The sequence below is a fragment of the Oncorhynchus clarkii genome, chromosome 4, assembly GCF_045791955.1.
Source record: "Oncorhynchus clarkii lewisi isolate Uvic-CL-2024 chromosome 4, UVic_Ocla_1.0, whole genome shotgun sequence".
NCBI lineage: Eukaryota > Metazoa > Chordata > Actinopteri > Salmoniformes > Salmonidae > Oncorhynchus > Oncorhynchus clarkii.
Window position 1 is genome coordinate 77,976,523 of NC_092150.1, and position 24,893 is coordinate 78,001,415.

Here is a 24,893-nt window from a genome sequence, read left to right on the forward strand (position 1 = left end):
CATCAATACAAGTATTGTACTCAGATTTTTACCTCAGCATAGTGTAAAATACACATAGCCTAAATGTAGGCTAATTGTGCTGACGGTCAAAGAGGAGATTCCGGATCTTTCCTTCACAGAATCATTCCCCAAAACGTGGGCTTTTCCATTGTTATGGTCTAATTCTATTGACCTCTTTACCTCATCTATGGAAGTGGAAGCTTGCCACAAGAAGTGGAGGCAGTTGCGGGACAAACTCATAAAGCAAAAAATAATAATTAAGGGTTGAAGCAGAGATGCAGGTGGGAAAATGGTGCTGTCTTTTTATGTCAAGTCTTTTTGTTTTGCCAATTGCTCGTAATTAGCTGGCTGGCTATTGAGATTAGCCCTGAATCACTACGAGTGGTGCTTTATAAGAGGTGCAGACCAATTTATTGGATGCGTATGACAGCTCCCAAAGTGCAAGAAGTATGAATGCTCTGAAGAATGCTGTACGGCCACTGCAGAATCAGATTGACCATAAATCGGCTTTAAGTTTGAAGCTACTAACCTGCATTGTTAGTTATTTTGAAGACTAACCCCCTCGTGTTAGTGAGTTTGAAGACTAACCCCCTCTTGTTAGTGATTTTGAAGACTAACCCCCTCTTATTAGTGAGTTTGAAGACTAACCCCCTCTTATTAGTGAGTTTGAAGACTAACCCCTCTTGTTAGTGATTTTGAAGACTAAACCCCTCCTGTTAGTGAGTTTGGAGACTAACCCCCTCTTGTTAGTGAGTTTGGAGACTAACCCCATCTTGTTAGTGATTTGAAGACTAACCCCCTCCTGTTAGTGATTTTGAAGACTAACCCCCTCCTGTTAGTGAGTTTGGAGACTAACCCCCTCTTGTTAGTGATTTTGAAGACTAACCCCCTCTTGTTAGTGATTTTGAAGACTAACCCCCTCCTGTTAGTGAGTTTGAAGACTAACCCCCTCTTGTTAGTGAGTTTGGAGACTAACCCCATCTTGTTAGTGATTTGAAGACTAACCCCCTCCTGTTAGTGATTGAAGACTAACCCCCTCCTGTTAGTGATTTTGAAGACTAACCCCTCTTGTTAGTGAGTTTGGAGACTAACCCCATCTTGTTAGTGATTTTGAAGACTAACCTCCTCTTGTTAGTGATTTTGAAGACTAACCCCCTCTTGTTAGTGATTTTGAAGACCAACCCCTCTTGTTAGTGATTTTGAAGACTAACCCGCTCTTGTTAGTGATTTTTAAGACTAACCCCGTCTTGTTAGTGATTTTGAAGACAAACCCCCTCTTGTTAGTGATTTTGAAGACTAACCTCCTCTTGTTAGTGATTTTGAAGACTAACCCCCTCTTGTTAGTGATTTTGAAGACCAACCCCTCTTGTTAGTGATTTTGAAGACTAACCCGCTCTTGTTAGTGATTTTTAAGACTAACCCCGTCTTGTTAGTGATTTTGAAGACAAACCCCCTCTTGTTAGTGATTTTGAAGACTAACCCCCCTTGTTAGTGAGTTTGGAGACTAACCCCCTCTTGTTAGTGATTTTGAAGACTAACCCGCTCTTGTTAGTGATTTTGAAGACTAACCCCTCTTGTTAGTGAGTTTGGAGACTAACCCCCTCTTGTTAGTGAGTTTGGAGACTAACCCCATCTTGTTAGTGATTTTGAAGACTAACCCCCTCTTGTTAGTGATTTTGAAGACTAACCCCCTCTTGTTAGTGATTTTGAAGACTAACCCCTCTTGTTAGTGAGTTTGAAGACTAACCCCCTCTTGTTGGTAAGTTTAAAGACTAAAACCCCTCTTGTTAGTGATTTTGAAGACTAACCCCATCTTGTTAGTGAGTTTGAAGACTAACCCCCTCTTGTTGGTAAGTTTAAAGACTAAACCCCCTCTTGTTAGTGATTTTGAAGACTAACCCACTCTTGTTAGTGAGTTTGGAGACTAACCCCATCTTGTTAGTGAGTTTGAAGACTAACCCCCTCTTGTTAGTGATTTTGAAGACTAACCCGCTCTTGTTAGTGATTTTGAAGACTAACCCCCTCCTGTTAGTGAGTTTGGAGACTAACCCCCTCTTGTTAGTGATTTTGAAGACTAACCCCCTCTTGTTAGTGATTTTGAAGACTAACCCCCTCCTGTTAGTGAGTTTGGAGACTAACCCCCTCTTGTTAGTGAGTTTGAAGACTAACCCCCTCTTGTTAGTGAGTTTGGAGACTAACCCCATCTTGTTAGTGATTTGAAGACTAACCCCCTCCTGTTAGTGATTGAAGACTAACCCCCTCCTGTTAGTGATTTTGAAGACTAACCCCTCTTGTTAGTGAGTTTGGAGACTAACCCCATCTTGTTAGTGATTTTGAAGACTAACCCCCTCTTGTTAGTGATTTTGAAGACAAACCCCCTCTTGTTAGTGATTTTGAAGACTAACCCCCCTTGTTAGTGAGTTTGGAGACTAACCCCCTCTTGTTAGTGATTTTGAAGACTAACCCCCTCTTGTTAGTGATTTTGAAGACTAACCCGCTCTTGTTAGTGATTTTGAAGACTAACCCCCTCCTGTTAGTGAGTTTGGAGACTAACCCCCTCTTGTTAGTGATTTTGAAGACTAACCCCCTCTTGTTAGTGATTTTGAAGACTAACCCCCTCCTGTTAGTGAGTTTGGAGACTAACCCCCTCTTGTTAGTGAGTTTGGAGACTAGCCACATCTTGTTAGTGATTTTGAAGACTAACCCCCTCTTGTTGCTAAGTTTAAAGACGAAAACCCCTCTTGTTAGTGATTTTGAAGACTAACCCCCTCTTGTTAGTGAGTTTGGAGACTAACCCCATCTTCTTAGTGAGTTTTAGACAATATTATATTTGTTTATGTTTGGACAGTGTAGGATGCTGGCCGGCTAGTTCTGCAAGCTATTCTCAAGGAGAGACACCACTGTTATCAGGAGGACTGTTGAAGTGTCGTATGTTTTAGTCTTTGCACAGTTGTTTAATTATTTTGGCCATGTTATGCTTACTAGATTTCAGATTTTAGATGTGAATGTGTAACATGTTAGACTTTTTTGAAGAGTACCACAATGGAAATAAGTATTTCACTTTTTTCTGTTATCCTCAACAAATGTTTTTATACATTGAATCCACATTTGAGGTTCAATTGTGTATTAAATTGTAAAATCAAAAACATAAACTCTGTCTTGTTGGTGAGTTTGAAGACTGACCTGTCTTGTTGGTGAGTTTGAAGACAATGTTTCGGTCGGAAATGCCACAGACGTTCCTAACGGAAGCGATGCAACTGTAGTTGGCATAGTCTTGAGGACGAAGGTTCTTCAGCTTCAAGATCTTCGTCTCCCCCTGCAGCTCAGATACACAATCAGAATAACACTAGTGTGAAAATGTGTGTGAATAGAATAAATACAAAAATAAACACTGTTCATTAAGTATCTCCACTTCATTTAGGGCTTTTACATTTTTCAGAAATTGCGGTTGGATGATTCCAAGTTGAATGATTCCCTCCCTTCTGATTCTGATAATTTCTCAAAAACCTGGAAAACATTGGGACAGTTTCTGGATTGTTGCAACCCTATGCCATTCATATTTACTGTAAATCACGGAACCAGGAACAAATCTGCATGTTTCCAAATCTAGCATAGTTCATGAACTATACTGTAAAACAAGTCATAATACAAATCACAGTTTACCCTTATTTAATCTGTTGCGAAACCACTGTGCAGATGACACCACGGATCACACAACATGGTCTTCACCGCTACATCCCTCAACATCGGACAGCCTCACTAGGAGGTTGTTCAATTTCACTGTGTGTCTGTTGACTCCTCCACCAACACCACACAGTAGCCTGACAGACAGAGACAGTGACTCCAGACTGGCCCAGCTAGAGCCCTGTGACGGGATGTGATGAGAGTCTTTGATCTTCTTCCTCTCCACCAGGGGGTCAGATTAGAACTTCAGTCAGCCTGGCACATCAGTCCTCACAAGCCGTAATCATAGTCCTCACGAACCACAATCACAGTCCCCATAAACTCTAATCGCTCATCTCTTTCATTCTCCCCAATGATCATCAATCTACTGCATGGCATTCAGATGTTAATTGTATTTGATTAGGGAGGGAGGGATGGACCAAGTCTGTGGCTGCAGTTGTTTTACCTCCTTCCCTCTGGTTTTGGCTGATAGTGGAAGATGTGTCTGGTGGGATGATGATTCAGAGGCCAGTTTAAAACAGTGGGAGACACATTGGAATAAAAATCCATTTGGAAGACAAGGGGGAAGAGGAAGGGAGGGCCTATATCGAATCTTCCATTCCTCTCAACATTTTTAGAAAAAGCTGTTGTGCATCAACTCACTGCCTTCCGGAAGACAAACAATGTATACGAAATGCTTCAGTCTGGTTTTAGACCCCATCATAGCACTGAGACGGTGCCATTAAATGGTAAATTACCTTTTAATGGCATCAGACCGAGGCTCTGCATCTGTCCTCATGCTCCTAGACCTTAGTGCTGCATTGGATACCATCGATCACCACATTATTTTGGAGAGATTGAAAACCCAAATTGGTCTACACGGACAAGTTCTGGCCTGGTTTAGATCTTATCTGTCAGAAAGATATCAGTTTGTCGCTGTGAATGGTTTGTCCTCTGACAAATCAAATGTACATTATATACTACCTGTTTGGCCCTGTCCGGGGGTATCATCGGAAGGGGCCACAGTGTCTGCTGACCCTCCTGTCTCAGCCTCCAGTATTTATGCTGCAATAGTTTATGTGTCGGGGGCTAGGGTCAGTTTATTATATCTGGAGTACTTCTCCTGTCTTATCCAGTGTCCTGTGTGAATTTAAGTATGCTCTCTCTAATTCTCTCTTTCTCTCTTTCTTTCTCTTTCTCGGAGGACCTGAGCCCTAGGACCATGCCTCAGGACTACCTGGCATGATGACTCCTTGCTGTCCCCAGTCCACCTGGCCGTGCTGCTGCTCCAGTTTCAACTGTTCTGCCTGCCGCTATGGAATCCTGACCTGTTCTCCGGATGTGCTACCTGTCCCAGACCTGCTGTTTTCAACTCTCTAGAGACTGCAGGAGTGGTAGAGATACTCTTAATGAATTGCTATGAAAAGCAAACTGACATTTACTCCTGAGGTGCTGACTTGCTGCACCCTCGACAACTACTGTGATTATTATTATTTGACCATGCTGGTCATTTATGAACATTTGAACATTTTGGCCATGTTCTGTTATAATCTCCACCCGGCACAGCCAGAAGATAGCCTGGTTCCTCCGTAGGTTTAGTCCTAGGTTTTGGGGTTTCTAGGGAGTTTTTCCTAGCCACCGTGCTTCTACACCGGCATTGATTGCTGTTTTGGGTTTTAGGCTGGGTTTCTGTACAGCACTTTGAGATATCAGCTGATGTACGAAGGGCTATATAAATACATTTGATTTGATTTGATTTGATGAGGATGGTCGGAGGAAGGAACATGGGGGTGGGATGGATAAGGATATAAGAGAGGTTAGACAATAAAATGTGGGCAGAAAAGAAGGGAGATATAGAAAATAGGAGGGATGGATGAAAGAATAAGGCTTGTGTGAGAGATGTAACAGATTGGAGGGAACGATGAGGCATAAAGGTGTGTAAGAATAGGAAAGGATAGAGAGAGAGAGAGGGACTGTAAAACAGAGAGATGGATGAAGGAATTAATGAAGGAATTAAAGTGTGTTTAGGATGGCCTTATAAGGGTATATGGATAGATGAATGAAGGATGAAGAGTCTGGATGTATTGTTGGTCTGGATGCATAGACACACAGCTGTGTGATCAACACAACCACGCCAGTAAAGCTTTCAACGGCGATGTCAACAAGACCTGGTCGCATAAGTGAGCACCACCCTTCACTCCTCTCCACCTCTAACATCATTGCTCTCTCTCTCCACTCCTAATCAATAATATTAAGGAAGTCTCAATATTCTGCTTAGCTGAGTTAGAAAAAGCTGTAGACCATACTATTTACCAAAAGAGTATTCATCTATATTTTCCATAGCTGTCTATTTACCACCAAAAACACTCAACGAGCTGTATAGGGCCATAAGAAAACAAGAAGCCAGAGGCGGTGGTCCTAGAGGCCGGGGATTTTATTGCAGGGAAACTGAAATTCTACCAGCATGTCACCTGTGCAACTAAAGGCAAAAAAACAACTATTGATCACCTTTACTCCACAAGCAGAAATGCTTACAAAGCTCTCCCTCGCCCTCCACTTGGCAAATCTCACTATAACTTAATTCTAGACAATCTGGACCCTCTCTTTCCAAAATTCTTGCAACACCTATGACTAGCCTGTTAAACCTCTCTTTCGTCTAAGATCCCCAAAGATTATGAAAGCTGCCGCGGTCATCCCCCTCTTCAAAGAGGGAGACACTCTAGACCCAAACTGTTATAGACCAATATCCATCCTGCACTGCCATTCTAAAATCTTTGAAAGTCAAGTTAACAAACAGATCACCGACCATTTCGAATCCCACTGTACCTTCTCCACTATGCAATCTGGTTTCCGAGCTGGTTATGGGTGCACCTCAGCCACGCTCAAGGTCCTAAACGGTATCATAACCGCCATCGATAAAAGACAGTAATGTGCAGCCGTCATCATCGACCTGGCCAAGGCTTTCGACTCTGTTAATCACCACATTCTTATCGGCAGACTCAATAGCATTGGTTTCTCAAATGACTGCCTCGCCTGGTTCACAAACTACTTCTCAGATAGAATTCAGTGTGTCAAATCGGAGGGCCTGTTGTCCGGACCTCTAGCAGTCTATATGGGGGTGCCACAGGGTTCAATTATAGGGCCGATTCATTTCTCTGTATACATCAATGATGTCACTCTTGCTGCTGGTGATTCCCTGATCCACCTCTACGCAGACGACACCATTCTGTATACATCTAGCCCTTCTTTGGACACTGTGTTAACAAACTTCCAAACGAGCTTCAATGCCATACAACACTCCTTCTGTGGCCTCCAATTGCTTTTAAATGCTCCAAACCAAAAGTAAATCTAGAATCAACTTCCTATTTCGCAACAAAGCCTCCTACACTCATGATGCCAAACGTACCCTCGTAAAACTGACCATCCTACCAATCCTTGACTTCGGCAATGTCATTTACAAAATAGCCTCCAACACTCTACTCAGCAAATTGGATTTAGTCTATCACAGTGCCCATATACTACCCACCACTGCGACCTGTATGCTCTCGTTGGCTTGCCCTTGCTACATTTTCATCACCAAACCCACTGACTCCAGGTCATCTATAAGTCTTTGCTATGTAAAGCCCCGCGTTATCTCAGCTCAATGGTCACCATAGCAACACCCACCCATAGCACTCGCTCCAGCAGGTATATTTCACTGGTCATCTCCAAAGCCCAACACTTACTTTGGCCACCTTTCCTTCCAGTTCTCTGCTGCCAATGACTGGAACGAATTGCAAAAATCACTGAAGCTGGAGACTTATATCTACCTCTCTCACTTTAAGCATCAGCTGTCAGAGCAGCTTACTGATATACCAACTACCTCCTCCCCATATTGTTATTTATTTTCTTGCTATTTTGCACCCCAGTATATCTACTCACACACCATAATATATAATCTGCACATCTATCACTCTAGTGTTAATGCTAAACTGTAATTATTTCAACTCTTTGGCATATTTATTGCCTTACCTCCCTAATCTTCTACATTTGCACACACTGTACATATATTTTTTTATTGTGTTATTGACTGTACGGTTGTTTGTGTGTAACTCTGTGTTGTTGTTTTTGTCTCACTGCTTTGCTTTATCTTGGCCAGGTCGCAGTTGTAAATGAGAACTTGTTCTCAACTGGCCTATCTGGTTAAATATAGGTGAAAAAAATGTATTCTCCTGATTCCTGCTTACCAGCAAAAACTCAAACAGGAAATACCATTGACACACTCATTAATGAAGTGGCCTAATGAAGCAGATGCTAAAATACAGTACTGTTTCGCTAGCACAGACTGGAATTTGTTCCGGGATTCATCCGATAGCATTGAGGTTTACCACATTAGTCACCGGCTTCATTAATAAATGAATCGACAACTTTGTCCACACAGTGACCGAACATACATATCCCAACCAGAAGCCATGAATTACAAGCAACATCCGCACTGAGCTAAAACCTAGAGTTACCACCATCAAGGAGTGGGACATTAATCCAGACATTTATTTTTTAATTTGTTTTATTTTACCAGGTATGTTAAATGAGAACATATTCTTATTTACAGCAACAACCTGGGGAACAGTTACAGGGGAAAGGGGGGGGATGAATGAGCCAATTGTTAACTGGGGATTATTAGGTGACCGTGAATGGTTTGATGGCCAGATAGGGAATTTTAGCCAGGACACCAGTGTTAACACCCCTACTCTTACGATAAGTGCCACGGGATCTTTAATGACCTCAGAGAGTCAGGCCACCCATTCAACATCCCACCCTACACAGGGCAGTGTCTCCAATCACTGCCCTTTGGCATTGGGATATGTTTTAGAACAGAGGAAAGAGTGCCTCCCACTGGCCCTTCCAGCAGCATCTGGTCTCCCATCCAGGGAATGACCAGGACCAACCCTGCTTAGCTTCAGAAGCAAGCCAGCAGTGGTATGCAGGGTGGTATGCTGCTGGCCTATATATAATCCCGCTACGCCCTCCGACAAACCATCAAACAGGCAAAGCGTCAATTGCGTCAATACAGGACTAAGATCAAATCCTACTACAACAACTCTGACACCCGTCGGATGTGGCAGGGCTTGCAAACTATCATGGATTACAAAGGGAAACACAACCACGATTTGACCAGTGATGTAATCCTACCAGACGAGCTAAATGCCTTCTATGCTCTCTTCCATACAAACAACACTGAACCATGCATGACAGCACCAGCTGTTCCATACAACTGTGTGACCACGCTCTCCTTATCCGATTTGAGTAAGGCCTTTAAAACAGGTTAACATTCACAAGGCCACAGGGACAAACAGATTACCAGGATGCGTATACAGAGCATGTGCTGGCCTGCTGGCAAGTGTCTTCACTGACATTTTCAACCTCTCCCTGACCCAATCTGTTTCAAGCAGACCACCATAATCCCTGTGCCTCAAAAGCCAAGGTAACCTGTCCAAATGACTATCGCCCTGTATCATGCATATCTGTAGCTATGAAATGCTTTGTAAGGCTGGTCATGGCTCATATAAACACCATCATCCCAGACACCCTGGACCCACTCCAGTTCGAATAATGCTCCAACAGATTCACAGAAGACGCAATCTCCATTGCACTCCACACTGCCCTTTCCCACCTGGAGAAGGGGAACACCTATGTGAGAACGTTGTTCATTGACTACAGCTCAGCGTTCAACACCATAGTGCCCTCCAAGCTCTTCACTAAGATAATGGACTGAGCACCTCCTTCTGCAACTGGATCCTGGATTTCCTGATGGATCGCCTCCAGGTTTCGAGCGTAGGCAACAACACATCCACCACACTGACCCTCAGCATGGGGGCCCCTCAGGAGTGAGAGCTAAGTCCCCTCCTGTACTCCATGTTCACCCACATCTATGTGGCCGTGCACGACTCCAACACCATCATTAAGTTTACCGACGACACGACGGCAGGCCTCATCACCAACGACGATCAGACAGCCTATAAGGAGGAGGTCAGAGAACTGGCAGAAGCTGATCGTGGACTACACAAAGTGTACGTGACGAGTCAACTTTTTTGACTCATCACATACGCTGCTGCTACTGTTTATTATCTGTCACTTTCTTCCTAGTTATATGTACATATATAACTCAATTACCTCGAAACTCTGCACATCGACTCAGTACTGGTATCCGTGTGTATAGCCAAGTTATCATTACTCATTGTGTATTTATTCATAGTTTTATTGTTATGTGTTTTACTTTTCTATTATTTCTCTATTTTCTATCTATCTGCATTGTTGGGAAGGGCCCGTAAGCATTTCACTGTTAGTCTAGACCTGTTGTTAATGAAGCATGTGACGAATAACATTTTATTTGATAACACCATCCCTCTCTCCTCTCCTCCAAACCTCCGCCAGAGAGAAACGGTAATCTGGCATTTAGCAATGGGAAAACAAATGTGGTGGCTTCAAACATATCTCCTGATCTTCTTGTTATTTTTCTGCCCACCACGGGAATAATACATGCCAGGGAAGAAGAGGAGGGAGAGGAGGAGGGAAGAGAGAGGAGGAGGAAGCCCTCAGTGAAAGCGGGTCACTTTTTGGCAAATTACCAAGGGCATATTCCCATGCTGGGTTTGAAATGCCACCCCTGCTCTGTCCAAACGCTTGGTGGGCTGAGGGAAGATAGAGAAGAGGACAGAGTAGGAGGGAAAATAAGAGGTGGGCTGGGAGAGGAGAAGGGAGATGAAAGGAAAGTGGGCTTGGGAAAGAAGGATGAGAGGAGGGAATTGGAGAAGAGATGGACTGAAGGGAAGAGGAGGGAAGAGAGGGAAGACGAGAGGAGGAGGGATCAGGACTGAGCAGGGGAAAAATAAGACATGGGCTGGGGGAGGAGAGAAAATAAGTAAGAGAAGAGGAAGGGAGAAAGAGAAGGGAATAAGAGAGAAGAGGACAGAAGAGGAGGGAAAAAAAGAGGTAGGCTGGGAGAGGAGAGGAAGATGAGGGAACAGAAGGCTCAGAAGGGCAGCCAGCTACCTCAGGCTCGCTCACTCTGTTTCTTGCTCTCTCCTACTTCTTTCTTTCTCGCTTTCTTTCTTTCATTCTCATTCCCACTCCCATTTTTCCCCTCTCTCTTTCCACTAGCAGTCTCTGGGCACACCCTTATTTATTTAAATACATATCTCCCCATCCAGAGTGTAAAGTACTGAGATGTCTCCATATACCCCACCCTATAGACTTACCTATAGACATTAGTTCTATGGTATATTGTCTCATTCTTACCTGTGTGAAGAATGGTTCGTAGATCTCCACTCCCTTGTCAGAGCCCTGTGAGAGGACATCTCGTCCGCGGTGCCAGCTGTAGCGGACAGGGGGGTTGGAGTTAGCCATGCAGCGCAGGAACACTGTCCTCTCATAGTAGAACTGCTCTTTGGCCTCTCCTACACTCTGGTGCACCGTCACTACAGGGTCATCCAGGACTGGAGACAGAGAGGAACAGGGGAAGAGGAGAGGACAATCTATTCATCAACCAATCAATAAATATATTGGGCAAGTAATGAATCCATTGAGAGATCAATTGAATGGCTACCTAACCAATAAGACATTTGCATTATCAATGATCAACACCACGTGAAAAAAAAAATAGCTACTGTTCAAAAGTTTGGGGTCACTTAGAAATGTCCTTGTTTTTGAAAGAAAAGCACATTTTTATCCATTAAAATTACATCAAAGGGATCAGAAATACAGTACAGACATTGTTAATGTTGTAAATGACAGAAGCCTCACAAGTCCTCAACTGGCAGCTTCATTAAATAGTACCTGCAAAACACCAGTCTCAACGTCAACAGGGAAGAGGCGACTACGGGATGCTGGCCTTCTAGGCAGAGTTGCAAAGAAAAAGATATCTCAGACTAGCCAATAAAAAGAAAAGATTAAGATGGGCAAAAGAACACACACACTGGAAAGGGGTACTCTGCCTAGAAGGCCAGCATCCCGGAGTCACCTCTTCACTGTTTTGTGGGAACTATTTAATGAAGCTGCCAGTTGAGGACTTGTGAGATGTCTGTTTCTCAAACTAGACACTCTAATGTACTTGTCCTCGTCCTCAGATGTGCACCGGGGCCTCCCACTCCTCTTTCTATTCTGGTTAGAGACAGTTTACACTGTTCTGTGAAGGGAGTCGTACACAGTGTTGCACGAGATCTTCAGTTTCTTGGCGATTTCTCGCATGGAATAGCCTTAAATTCTCAGAATAAGAGTAGAATGATGGGTTTCAGAAGAAAGGTCTTTGTTTCTGCCCATTTTGAGCCTGTAATCGAACCCACAAATGCTGATGCTCCAGATACTCAACGCCTATGTAGATATTCCATAAAAAAATCACCCATTTCCAGTTACAATAGTCATTTACAACATTAACAATGTCTACACTGTATTTCTGATCAATTTGATGTATTTGTAAATGGACAAAACATTTGCTTTTCTTTCAAAAACAAGGACATTTCTAAGCGACACCAAACATTTGAACTTTAGTGTATGTATATATATATATATATATATATATATATATATATATATATATATATATATATATATATATATACAGTGGGGAGAACAAGTATTTGAAACACTGCCGATTTTGCAGGTTTTCCTACTTACAAAGTATGTAGAGGTCTGTAATTTTGATCATAGGTACACTTCAACAGTGAGAGACGGAATCTAAAAAAAATCCAGAAAATCACATTGTGTGATTTTTAAGTAATTAATTAGCATTTTATTGCATGAAAAAAGTATTTGATATATCAGAAAAACATAACTTAATATTTGGTACAGAAACCTTTGTTTGCGATTACAGAGATCATATGTTTCCTGTAGTTCTTGACCAGGTTTGCACACACTGCAGCAGGGATTTTGGCCCACTCCTCCATACAGACCTTCTCCAGACCCTTCAGGTTTCAGAGCTGTTGCTGGGCAATACGGACTTTCAGCTCCCTCCAAAGATTTTCTATTGGGTTCAGGTCTGGAGACTGGCTAGGCCACTGCAGGACCTTGAGATGCTTCTTACGGAGCCACTCCTTGGTTGCCCTGGCTGTGTGTTTCGGGTCATTGTCATGCTGGAAGACCCAGCCACAACCCATCTTCAATGCTCTTACTGAGGGAAGGAGGTTGTTGGCCAAGATCTTGCGATACATGGCCCCATCCATCCTCCCCTCAATATGGTGCAGTCGTCCTGTCCCCTTTGCAGAAAAGCATCCCCAAAGAATGATGTTTCCACCTCCATGCTTCACGTTTGGGATGGTGTTCTTGGGGTTGTACTCATCCTTCTTCTTCCTCCAAAAACGGCAAGTGGAGTTTAGACCAAAAAGCTCTGCTTTTGTCTCATCAGACCACATGATCTTCTCCCATTCCTCCTCTGGATCATCCAGATGGTCATTGACAAACTTCAGATGGGCCTGGACATGCGCTGGCTTGAGCAGGGGGACCTTGCGTGCGCTGCAGGATTTTAATCCATGACGCCGTAGTGTGTTACTAATGGTTTTCTTAGTAACACACTACTGTGGTCCCAGCTCTTTTCAGGTCATTGACCAGGTCCTGCCGTGTAGTTCTGGGCTAATCCCTCACCTTCCTCATGATCATTGATGCCCCACGAGGTGAGATCTTGCATGGAGCCCCAGACCGAGGGTGATTGACCGTCATCTTGAACTTCTTCCATTTTCTAATAATTGCGCCAACAGTTGTTGCCCTCTCACCAAGCTGCTTGCCTATTGTCCTGAAGCCCATCCCAGCCTCGTGCAGGTCGACAATTTTATCCCTGATATCCTTACACAGCTCTCTGGTATTGGCCATTGGGGAGAGGTTGAAGTCTGTTTGAATGAGTGTGTGGACAGGTGTCTTTTATACAGGTAACGAGTTCAAACAGGTGCAGTTAATACAGGTGATGAGTGGAGAACAGGAGGGCCTCTTAAAGAAAAACGAACAGGTCTGTGAGAGCCAGAATTCTTACTGGTTGGTAGGTGATCAAATACTTATGTCATGCAATTATATGCAAATTAATTACTTAAAAATCATACAATATGATTTTCTGGATTTTTGTTTTAGATTCCGTCTCTCACAGTTGAAGTGTACCTATAATAAAAATTACAGACTTCTACATGCTTTGTAAGAAGGAAAACCTGCAAAATCGGCAGTGTATCAAATACTTGTTCTCCCCACTGTGTGGGGCAAAAAAGTATTTAGTCAGCCACCAATTGTGCAAGTTCTCCCACTTAAAAAGATGAGAGAGGCCTGTAATTTTCATCATAGGTACACTTCAACTATGACAGACAAAATTAGAAAGAAAATTCAGAAAATCACATTGTAGGATTTTTAATGAATTTCCAATTATGGTGGAAAATAAGAATTTGGTCAATAACAAAAGTTTATCTCAATACTTTGTTATATACCCTTTGTTGGCAATGACAGAGGTCAAACGTTTTCTGTAAGTCTTCACGAGGTTTTCACACACTGTTGCTGGTATTTTGGCCCATTCCTCCATGCAGATGTCCTCTAGAGCAGTGATGTTTTGGGGGTGTTCCTGGGCAACACGGACTTTCAACTCCCTTCAAAGATTTTCTATGGGGTTGAGATCTGGAGACTGGCTAGGCCACTCCAGGACCTTGAAAGGCTTCTTACGAAGCCACTCCTTCCTTGCCCGGGCGGTGTGTTTGGGATCATTGTCATGCTGAAAGACCCAGCCACGTTTCATCTTCAATGCCCTTGCTGACGGAAGGAGGTTTTCACTCAAAATCTCACGATGCATGGCCCCATTCATTCTTTCCTTTACACGGATCAGTCGTCCTGGTCCCTTTGCAGAAAAACAGCCCCAAAGCATGATGTTTCCACCCCCATGCTTCACAGTAGGTATGGTGTTCTTTGGATGCAACTCAGCATTCTTTGTCCTCCAAACACAACGAGTTGAGTTTTTACCAAAAAGTTATATTTTGGTTTCATCTGACCATATGACATTTTCCCAATCTTCTTCTGGATCATCCAAATGCTCTCTAGCAAACTTCCTGGATATGTACTGGCTTAAGCAGGGGGACACGTCTGGCACTGCAGGATTTGAGTCCCTGGTGGCGTAGTGTGTAGATGGTATGCTTTGTTACTTTGGTCCCAGTTCTCTGCAGGTCATTCACTAGGTCCCCCCGTGTGGTTTTGGATTTTTGCTCACCGTTCTTGTGATCATTTTGAGATTATCAGTGGTCTTGTATGTCTTGCATTTCCTAATAATTGCTCCCACAGTTGATTTCTTCAAACCAAGCTGCTTACCTATTGCAGATTCAGTCTTCCCAGCCTGGTGCAGGTCTACAATTTTGTTTCTGGTGTCCTTTGACAGCTCTTTGGTCTTGGCCATAGTGGAGTTTGGAGTGTGACTGTTTGAGGTTGTGGACAGGTGTCTTTTATACTGATAACAAGTTCAAACAGGTGCCATTGATACAGGTAACGAGTGGAGGACAGAGGAACCTCTTAAAGAAGAAGTTACAGGTCTGTGAGAGACAGAAATCTTGCTTGTTTGTAGATGACCAAATACTTATTTTCCACCATAATTTGCAAATATATTCATTAAAAATCCTACAATGTGATTTTCTGGATTTTTTTTCTCAGTTTGTCTGTCATAGTTTAAGTGTACCTATGATGAAAATTACAGGCCTTTCTCATCTTTTTTTTTGCCCCACTGTAAGTGTCAAGTGTAGTAAACATTTTGAAAAGTTCAAAGTTCACACTTAGTTCAGAGCCTCTTTTAATGACATGTACTTATTCCAAGATGGTGTAGCAGTCGGACTTGTCTTTTGTCTTGTCCCGTGTAAATAATCGTTTACCTCGTTTTTTTCTTGTATATATTTCGTATATATTTTAATCTCACTTTCCATCTACGGACTGAATATACTCTCCTGTAACCCGCCTCACCCAATGTGGTACAGATCTGCTATTTTTATACTTTAGAACCGGAACCTCCATCAGAAGCTAGCCAGCTAACTAGCTACTAGCTAGTAGTCAGTTAGCCACTGCCATAACTCGGACACCAGCCTCAATACCTGCCAGTTTGCACAGTGTGATATCAAGTCAGAGCATATCGAACTGCTTATTCTCTACCTCTGACTTCCTACCACAAGCTCTGGACCATTAAACCGGATCATAGCAGCTAGCTAGCTGCAATCTGATTGGCTACTCCTGGCTAATGCCTCTGTCCCGAAGCAAGCACCAGTTAGCTTTGAGCTAGCCTCGTGCTAGGCCCATTACCCGGCTAGCCGAAGAGGTCTACCAGCTAATTATTGGGATACAATACCTCTTTTTCCAATCGGCCTGGACCCTTTATTGTTGACACAGAGCCCCGCCGATCCATCACGGCAGGTCTGCCGACGTAATCGTCCGAGGTGTTTTCAACAGGCTTTTCCGTTGCAACGTCGCCGAAGACCCATCAGCTGGTCACGGCCCGCTAGCTTTCTGAATCGCCGTGTCTCCAGCTCACCTAGCGTAGTAGCAACTACCGAACGGCTCCCTGACTCACCTATTGCTGCTCATTGGACCCTATGATCACTCGGCTACACATGCCGCGCCCTAATGTTAATATGCCTTGTCTTCTGCTGTTTAGGTTAGTTAGTATTGTTTTATTTCACTGCAGAGCTCCCAGCACCACCCTAAATGCCTTAGATAGCTCTTTGTCGCACCCTCACACACATGCAGAGACCTCACCTGGCTTAACTGGTGCCTCCAGAGACGCAACCATTCATCAAATCAAATCAAATTTTATTTGTCACATATACATGGTTAGCAGATGTTAATGTGAGTGTAGCGAAATGCTTGTGCTTCTAGTTCCGTCAATGCAGTAATAACCAACGAGTAATCTAACCTAACAATTCCACAACTACTAACTCATACACACAAGTGTAAAGGGATAAAGAATATGTACATAAAGATATATGAATGAGTGATGGTACAGAACGGTATAGGCAAGATGCAGTAGATGGTATCGAGTACAGTATATACATATGAGATGAGTAATGTAGGGTATGTAAACATAAAAGTGGCATAGTTTAAAGTGGCTAGTGATACATTTTTTACATCAATTTCTATCAACATCAGAAGCCTCCTCCCAAAGTGTGTTTTAGTCACTGCTTTAGCACATGCCGCCAATCCTGATGTCCTAGCCGTGTCTGAATCCTGACTTAGGAAGGCCACCAAAAATTCTGAAATTTCCATCCCCAACTACAACATTTTCCTACAAGATTAAACTGCCAAAGGGGGCAGAGTTGCGATCCACTGCAGAGATAGCCTGTAGAGTACTGTAATACTATCCAGGTCTGTGCCCAAACAATTTGAGCTTCTACTTTTAAAAATCCACCTTTCCAGAAGTAAGTCTCTCACTTTTGCCACTTCTTATAGACCCCCCTCAGCTCCCAGCTGTGCCCTGGACACCATATGTGAATTGATTGACAGTTCGTACCCTTAGGTGACCTAAACTGGGATATGCTTAAAGCCCCAGTCGTACTACAGTTTAAGATAGATGCCCTCAATCTCACAAAAATGATCAAGGAACCTATCAGGTACAATCCTAAATCCGTAACCATGGGCACCCTCATAGATATCATCCTGAGATGATATCTGAGATCACAAAGATTGGAAAGGTGCCACGGTCATCCCCCTCTTCAAATGGGGAGACACTCTAGACCCAAACTGTTACAGTTCTAAAATCTTCGAAAGCCAAGTTAACAAACAGATCACCGACCATTTTGAATCCCACTTCTCCACTATGCAATCTGGTTTCCGAGCCGGTCACGGGTGCACCTCAACCACGCTCAAGATCCTAAAAGATATCATAACCGCCATCGATAAAAGACAGTACTGTGCAGCCGTCTTCATCGACCTGGCCAAGGCTTTCGACTCTGTCAATCACCACATTCTTATCGGCAGACTCAATAGCATTGGTTTCTCAAATGACTGCCTCCCCTGGTTCTCAGATAGAGTTCAGTGTGTCAAATCGGAGGGCCTGTTGTCCGGACCTCTGGCAGTCTCTTGGGGGTGCCACAGGGTTCAATTATCGGGCCGACGATAATGTCGCTCTTGCTGCTGATGATTCCCTGATCCACCATTGCGCAGACGACACCATTCTCTATACATCTGGCTCTTATTTGACACTTTGTTAACAAACCTCTAATTTAGCTTTAATGCAATACAACACTCCGTCCGTGGCCTCCAACTGCTTTTAAATGCTAGAAAAACTAAATGCATGACCTTCAACCAATTGCTACCCACACCCGCTCGCCCGACTAGCATCACTACTCTGGACAGTGAATATGTGGACAACTACAAATACCTAGGTGTCTGGTTAGACTGTAAACTCTCCTTCCAGACTCACATTCCAAAATTAAATATAGAATCGGCTTCATATTTCACAACAAAGCCTCCTTCACTCATCCTGCCAAACACACCCTCATAAAACTGACTATCCTACCTAAAATCACTGAAGCTGGAGACATATCTCCCTCACTAACTTTAAGCATCAGCTGTCAGAGCAGCTTACCAATCACTGTACTTGTACACAGCCCATCTGTCAATAGCAGACCCAACTACCTCATCCCCATATTGTTATTTTTTTCCTCTTTTGCACCCCAGTATCTCTTCTTACACATCATCATCTGCACATCTATCCCTCCAGTGTTAATGCTAAATTGTAATTATTTTGCCTCAATGACCTAGTTATATCTCCCTAGTCGTACTACATTTGCACACACTGTACATAGACCTTTTCTATTGAGTTATTGCATGTACGTGGAATGGGGGAGAAAGTAGGATAACTACACAGTGACTCAACTCACAGGTACGTCACACACTGACTGCTCATGGGAAAACCTCAGAGGTCCCCACTCAAGCATCAACGCATGCACACACACACTCACTTACTCACTCACTCACTCACTCACTCACCCCCCCCCCCCCAAGAGCACATTGACATTCCTAATCACTGATGTAGCATGCATAGCCTTCAAAGTGACAGTCCTGTAGGAGACAGAAAGGTTTGCAAAGAATCCCTAAGAATCCCTAATATCCTCTGCAAACCCATCACTGATGCCATCATTCCTTAAGATAATATTTAGTTGACCTCTTGTCCCTACGGGAGCTCAGTTAAATAATGTCTCTGTTTCCCAACACATCAGAGAGAAGTTTTTCCCCGTCTGCCTAACATTTGGCTATTTGAGCAAAGTGCTCGTGGTTGATTAAATGGATTCAAAGTTAATCATCTTAATCGCCTGACGAATTAAGCCTTGGCAATGGGTGTTCATCATAACTCTGACTGTCTTTTAGCATGTTAATTCTCGCCTTTTTAAGATTATGTCAATTTGCACATTCAAAGAATGGGGGTTAGTCCATTTCCCCTCTCATCTCTCTCTGAGATGCAATCAGTTCTCGACGCAAACAGGCAATTTAAATGGAAATGATGAAGAAAAAACAATGCAAGATATGCCCTCATGCTAAAAACTCCTAAACGATGACAGATGACCTTTTGCGCATACAAAGAAGGCAGTGACTGAGCTCTAATCTCATTTTGTACAACTATTCCACCGCTAACCATAAAGAAACGATATGAGGAATTGAATTGGAGATGTTAATCAATGGATTCATTGGCTGTAAATCAGACTCCCAGCATCGTCCTGTCCCCCTCTGGGCTATACCGCAGGACCAGGGCCAAACCAGGGAGCACGTTGCAACCCCCCCCCCCCCCCCCCCTCCACACACACACACACAAACACACACATGAAAGCACACACACGCACACAAACATTACAGTGTGTGTTGTGTTTGTGTGTCATTCCATTACAGAACGATTGACTGGATTCATTTTTGCGGAGCAGTCTGCTCTAAATAAATACACTGCTTTATTATGGAGACGGTAGGATGGTGTGTATGTGTGTGTGTGTGCGAGCATGTGTGCGTATCTGGGAGTGTATTCACGTGCGTGTGTATGCGCATGCTCGCTTGCATGTGTGTGTACTGTATGTTAGTATGAATCCCACATCTTATCTCCAGCTCTTCCCTTCTCTCTGCCCGATTCACTCAATGGAGGAAGAAAGGAGCACGTGTCTCTGAATGCAGAACCTGATTGGGGCATGTCAACTACACCGCAATTACCTTCAGGAGTCAGACTCTGATGGTTGTAAAGCTTAACCTACAGAGCCTGCAGGAGGTGTGTGTGTGTACGGCGTGGTACTGGCTCCGCTACAGATTTGTTAGGGTTTGCAATTGAAGGTTTAATGGGTGGTTCGCAGGCAAGTGAATATGTCCAAATACAGCTCAACGCTCTGTGGCAGCAAGTTAAACCTTTTTACGTCACTGGCCTCTCTCACTCCCACTCAGTCATGACCAGCGAGTCAAAACGTTGAGTTCTTCACGTTTCAGACACAAGAGCAAGAGGGAAGAAGAGAGAGCGAAAGAGACAAAGACAGAGAGCGACAGAGCAAGGGAAAGGGAGAGAGAGAGAGAAAAGAAGAGAGGGAGAGAGAGAGGGAAAGAGAGAGAGAGAAAAGAACAGAGGGAGAGAGAGAGGGAAAGAGAGAGAGACAGGAAAAGAGAGAAAGAGCAAGAGAGAGGGAAAGAAACAGGAACAGAGGGAGAGATGTCACAGGCCTCACACAGAGAGAGACATAGACAGAGAGAGAGAGAGAGAGAGAGAGAGAGAGAGAGAGAGAGAGAGAGAGAGAGAGAGAGAGAGAGAGAGAGGGGTCATGTCATATCGTTTACTCAAGCACTGTTCATCAGACATGACAAGTGAGTCATACAAACTCTTCTTCAGAAAGGCCCCTATCCCTTTAGACTCGTGGGAATGTGCCTATGTGGATAGGACTAAATGTAAATGTTTTGTACAGAAGAAATATGATATGCATATGCTTAACCATGGTAGAAATTGAAAGGGAAAAGTTTGGAGATTATGGGAAAATTATTAGACTATAAAAGGTGAGGAAACAACAGTTCACACAAGACTGAATCTAAACATTACACATTTGACATTTTTTGACTTTTTGCCGCATTTCTGATAAATTCTGAAAATACTTTGGATACATAAGGTAACATGATAATAACAATATTCCTGGAAAAAAGGTTTGAGTGAGAGGACTAACTGGTGTCTCCAAGTGGCCACATCTCTTTACAACTAGAGCGTCACACTTGTAGTTGTTTTGTTTGGAACACAGCCCTGTATCTCCGCCCTCATTCAAAAACTTTCCAAAAATGGGTTATTCGAAATTGCAATCTGAGTGAGGTGGGCATCATTTAAAAGCTTGATCTATTGCCAAAATGACTGGCTAAGTTATAAAATACAATTGACAGTGTTAGGCTTTCAAAATGCAATTCAGGGAAACAGATGATCATTTTGGTGCACATAGAAAGGAGCCCTGAGTGCATTCAGGTGCTTGTGCTGTGGGGAAGTTTCTTCACAATAGACAAACAGGCTCATTCTGTTCAGAACAACCCAGGGTATGACGCCGTGTCATCTTGTACATGAAACATAGTAATCATAAAAATTGGCAGTGTATACGACATGAGTCTTATGACATGGAAATGTATCCATTTTCCCCAAGATACACACACTTCTATCCCAACCCCTCCCTCTCTCTCCCAACCCCTCCCTCTCTATCCCAACCCCTCCCTCTCTATCCCAACCCCTCCCTCTCTCTCCCAACCCCTCCCTCTCTATCCCAACCCCTCCCTCTCTCTCCCAACACCTTCCTCTCTATCCCAACCCCTCCCTCTCTCTCCCAACACCTCCCTCTCTATCCCAACACCTCCCTCTCTATCCCAACCCCTCCCTCTCTATCCCAACCCCTCCCTCTCTATCCCAACCCCTCCCTCTCTCTCCCAACCCCTCCCTCTCTCTCCCAATCCCTCCCTCTCTCTCCCAACACCTTCCTCTCTATCCCAACCCCTCCCTCTCTCTCCCAACCCCTCCCTCTCTCTCCCAACACCTTCCTCTCTATCCCAACCCCTCCCTCTCTATCCCAACCACTCCCTCTCTATCCCAACCCCTCCCTCTCTATCCCAACCCCTCCCACTCTCTCCCAACCCCTCCCTCTCTCTCCCAACCCCTCCCTCTCTCTCCCAACCCCTCCCTCTCTATCCCAACCCCTCCCTCTCTCTCCCAACACCTTCCTCTCTCTCCCAACCCCTCCCTCTCTCTCCCAACCCCTCCCTCTCTCTCCCAACACCTTCCTCTCTATCCCAACCCCTCCCTCTCTCTCCCAACCCCTCCCTCTCTATCCCAACCCCTCCCTCTCTATCCCAACCCCTCCCTCTCTCTCCCAACCCCTCCCTCTCTCTCCCAACCCCTCCCTCTCTCTCCCAATCCCTCCCTCTCTCTCCCAACACCTTCCTCTCTCTCCCAACACCTTCCTCTCTATCCCAACCCCTCCCTCTCTATCCCAACCCCTCCCTCTCTCTCCCAACCCCTCCCTCTCTCTCCCAACCCCTCCCTCTCTCTCCCACCACCTTCCTCTCTATCCCAACCCCTCCCTCTCTCTCCCAACGACTCTCTCTATCTCCCCGTCTCTTTCTCTTCCTCAACACCTCTTCTTGCCTCTCTATCTATCTCCCTCCCTCTCTTCACATAATCTACGCCAGTCAATTGGAAGGGAGAGAGATATAGCGAGAGAAAGAGAGAGAGAGAAAGAGAGGGAGCGAACAGAGAGAGATAAAGAGACATAGAGAGAATGATCAGCACCCATGAGGCTTTGAGTCCGTCAGCCCATCGTGTCAGAGGGCTGTGGATTAATCCCTCCCTCTCTCTCCCAACACCTTCCTCTCTATCCCAACCCCTCCCTCTCTCTCCCAACCCCTCCCTCTCTCTCCCAACACCTTCCTCTCTATCCCAACCCCTCCCTCTCTATCCCAACCACTCCCTCTCTATCCCAACCCCTCCCTCTCTATCCCAACCCCTCCCTCTCTCTCCCAATCCCTCCCTCTCTCTCCCAACACCTTCCTCTCTATCCCAACCCCTCCCTCTCTCTCCCAACCCCTCCCTCTCTCTCCCAACACCTTCCTCTCTATCCCAACCCCTCCCTCTCTATCCCAACCACTCCCTCTCTATCCCAACCCCTCCCTCTCTATCCCAACCCCTCCCACTCTCTCCCAACCCCTCCCTCTCTCTCCCAACCCCTCCCTCTCTCTCCCAACCCCTCCCTCTCTATCCCAACCCCTCCCTCTCTCTCCCAACACCTTCCTCTCTCTCCCAACCCCTCCCTCTCTCTCCCAACCCCTCCCTCTCTCCCAACACCTTCCTCTCTATCCCAACCCCTCCCTCTCTCTCCCAACCCCTCCCTCTCTATCCCAACCCCTCCCTCTCTATCCCAACCCCTCCCTCTCTCTCCCAACCCCTCCCTCTCTCTCCCAACCCCTCCCTCTCTCTCCCAATCCCTCCCTCTCTCTCCCAACACCTTCCTCTCTCTCCCAACACCTTCCTCTCTATCCCAACCCCTCCCTCTCTATCCCAACCCCACCCTCTCTCTCCCAACCCCTCCCTCTCTCTCCCAACCCCTCCCTCTCTCTCCCACCACCTTCCTCTCTATCCCAACCCCTCCCTCTCTCTCCCAACGACTCTCTCTATCTCCCCGTCTCTTTCTCTTCCTCAACACCTCTTCTTGCCTCTCTATCTATCTCCCTCCCTCTCTTCACATAATCTACGCCAGTCAATTGGAAGGGAGAGAGATATAGCGAGAGAAAGAGAGAGAGAGAAAGAGAGGGAGCGAACAGAGAGAGATAAAGAGACATAGAGAGAATGATCAGCACCCATGAGGCTTTGAGTCCGTCAGCCCATCGTGTCAGAGGGCTGTGGATTAATTTCACCCAGTTGCCGTGGCAGTAATCATTGTCCCAGCTTGATTACAATGCCGCACTGCCAAACTCCCTAACACTGTTGTGTTTATCCATCTACGGGTAGAAATAGTCCCATTATGTCAAAGATAAGCAATTTGCTTTCGTTCTCTGCTAAGAGAAAGGGAAGGATAAAGGAGGGGAAATGGAGGGAAGTAGCAAATTGCAGGCATCCAGATGCCGGGTTAATGAGATGGTGAATCCATTGGCTGTCTTCTGTAATCATTCCCTCAATACGTTGGCGGAGCATCCTCTGCTCTCCATGCAAGGGGCTATTTTGGTGTATGGTTGAGAGAGAGAGTCGTGGACGAGAGGTATCAGTGTGTCACGCCCTGACCGTAGAGATCCTTTTATTCTCTACGTTTGTTTGGTCAGGGTGTGACTCGGGTGGGAAAGTCTATGCTTTCTGGTTCTTTGTTTTTGGCCGGGTATGATTCTCAATCAGGGACAGCTGTCTATCGTTGTCTCTGATTGGGAATCATACTTAGGCAGCCTTTTTTCCTTTTCTCATTTGTGGGTTGTTGTCTTCGTTTAATGCATGTATAGCCTTACAGAGCTTCATGTTAATTTTTGTTTTTATTGTTTTGTTAGTGTAACGGATGTGAAACACTAGCTTAGTTAGCAGTGGTGCGCGCTAAATAGTGTTTCAATCGGTGACGTCACGTGCTCTGAGACCTTGAAGTAGTAGTTCCCCTTGCTCTGCAAGGGCCGCGGCTTTTGTGGAGCGATGGGTAACGATGCTTCGTGGGTGACTGTTGTAAAGACTGCTTCTTTAATAAATTGGAAGAAAAAAATAGGTGAAAAATAGGTTCTGGTGGCCGCAAAGGGACGTGTCTCTCTAAACAGGGTAGATGGATGATTTGAGACATTAAGACTGACTGGTGAAACTGTAACCTGAGCAACAACCAGACTAAGTGTCTGTTCAAGGTGTGTTGGAGCGAACGGATGGGACTAACTGCCGCTGATAGCTGTTGCAAATGAAAACCGCTGGGAGAGACTCAAACACACAAAAGGTTGAATGTATCAGATAAGATATTCATTAGAACATTGCATCAATTCAAGAGAAGTGTAGGCGAAATGGAAACCAATATATTCAGGCTGATGTTGTTACGTACATTTCCTTTCACAACATTGAGAAGATGAACAAAAAATAAGCGATGATACAGAAAAATGAAACGCACACGCTTTATGAAGTCATTATGTTCCATGACTCATTCATAAAGTTATATAGATGAATACCATCTATTTGTGAGATACATCACCGTCTCTCCTACCCAGGTCCTTTATGGAATACCTATATCCACCAAGCCATTTACTGTGCACAATATTACATATTATAT

At 44.5% G+C, this 24,893-nt stretch overlaps 1 protein-coding gene across 1 annotated transcript in view; it reads right to left on the bottom strand.

Moving 5' to 3' along the window:
* Positions 1-24,893, bottom strand: part of LOC139407848 (MAM domain-containing glycosylphosphatidylinositol anchor protein 2-like) — a 338,644-nt gene that overhangs the window by 149,030 nt on the left and 164,721 nt on the right. The window contains exons 4-5 of the mRNA XM_071151719.1: positions 10,942-11,138; positions 3,184-3,316 (exon numbers count right to left, since the gene is read on the bottom strand). Of these exons, the coding sequence (XP_071007820.1) occupies positions 3,184-3,316; positions 10,942-11,138 (330 nt within the window). The remainder of the gene's footprint in view (positions 1-3,183; positions 3,317-10,941; positions 11,139-24,893) is intronic.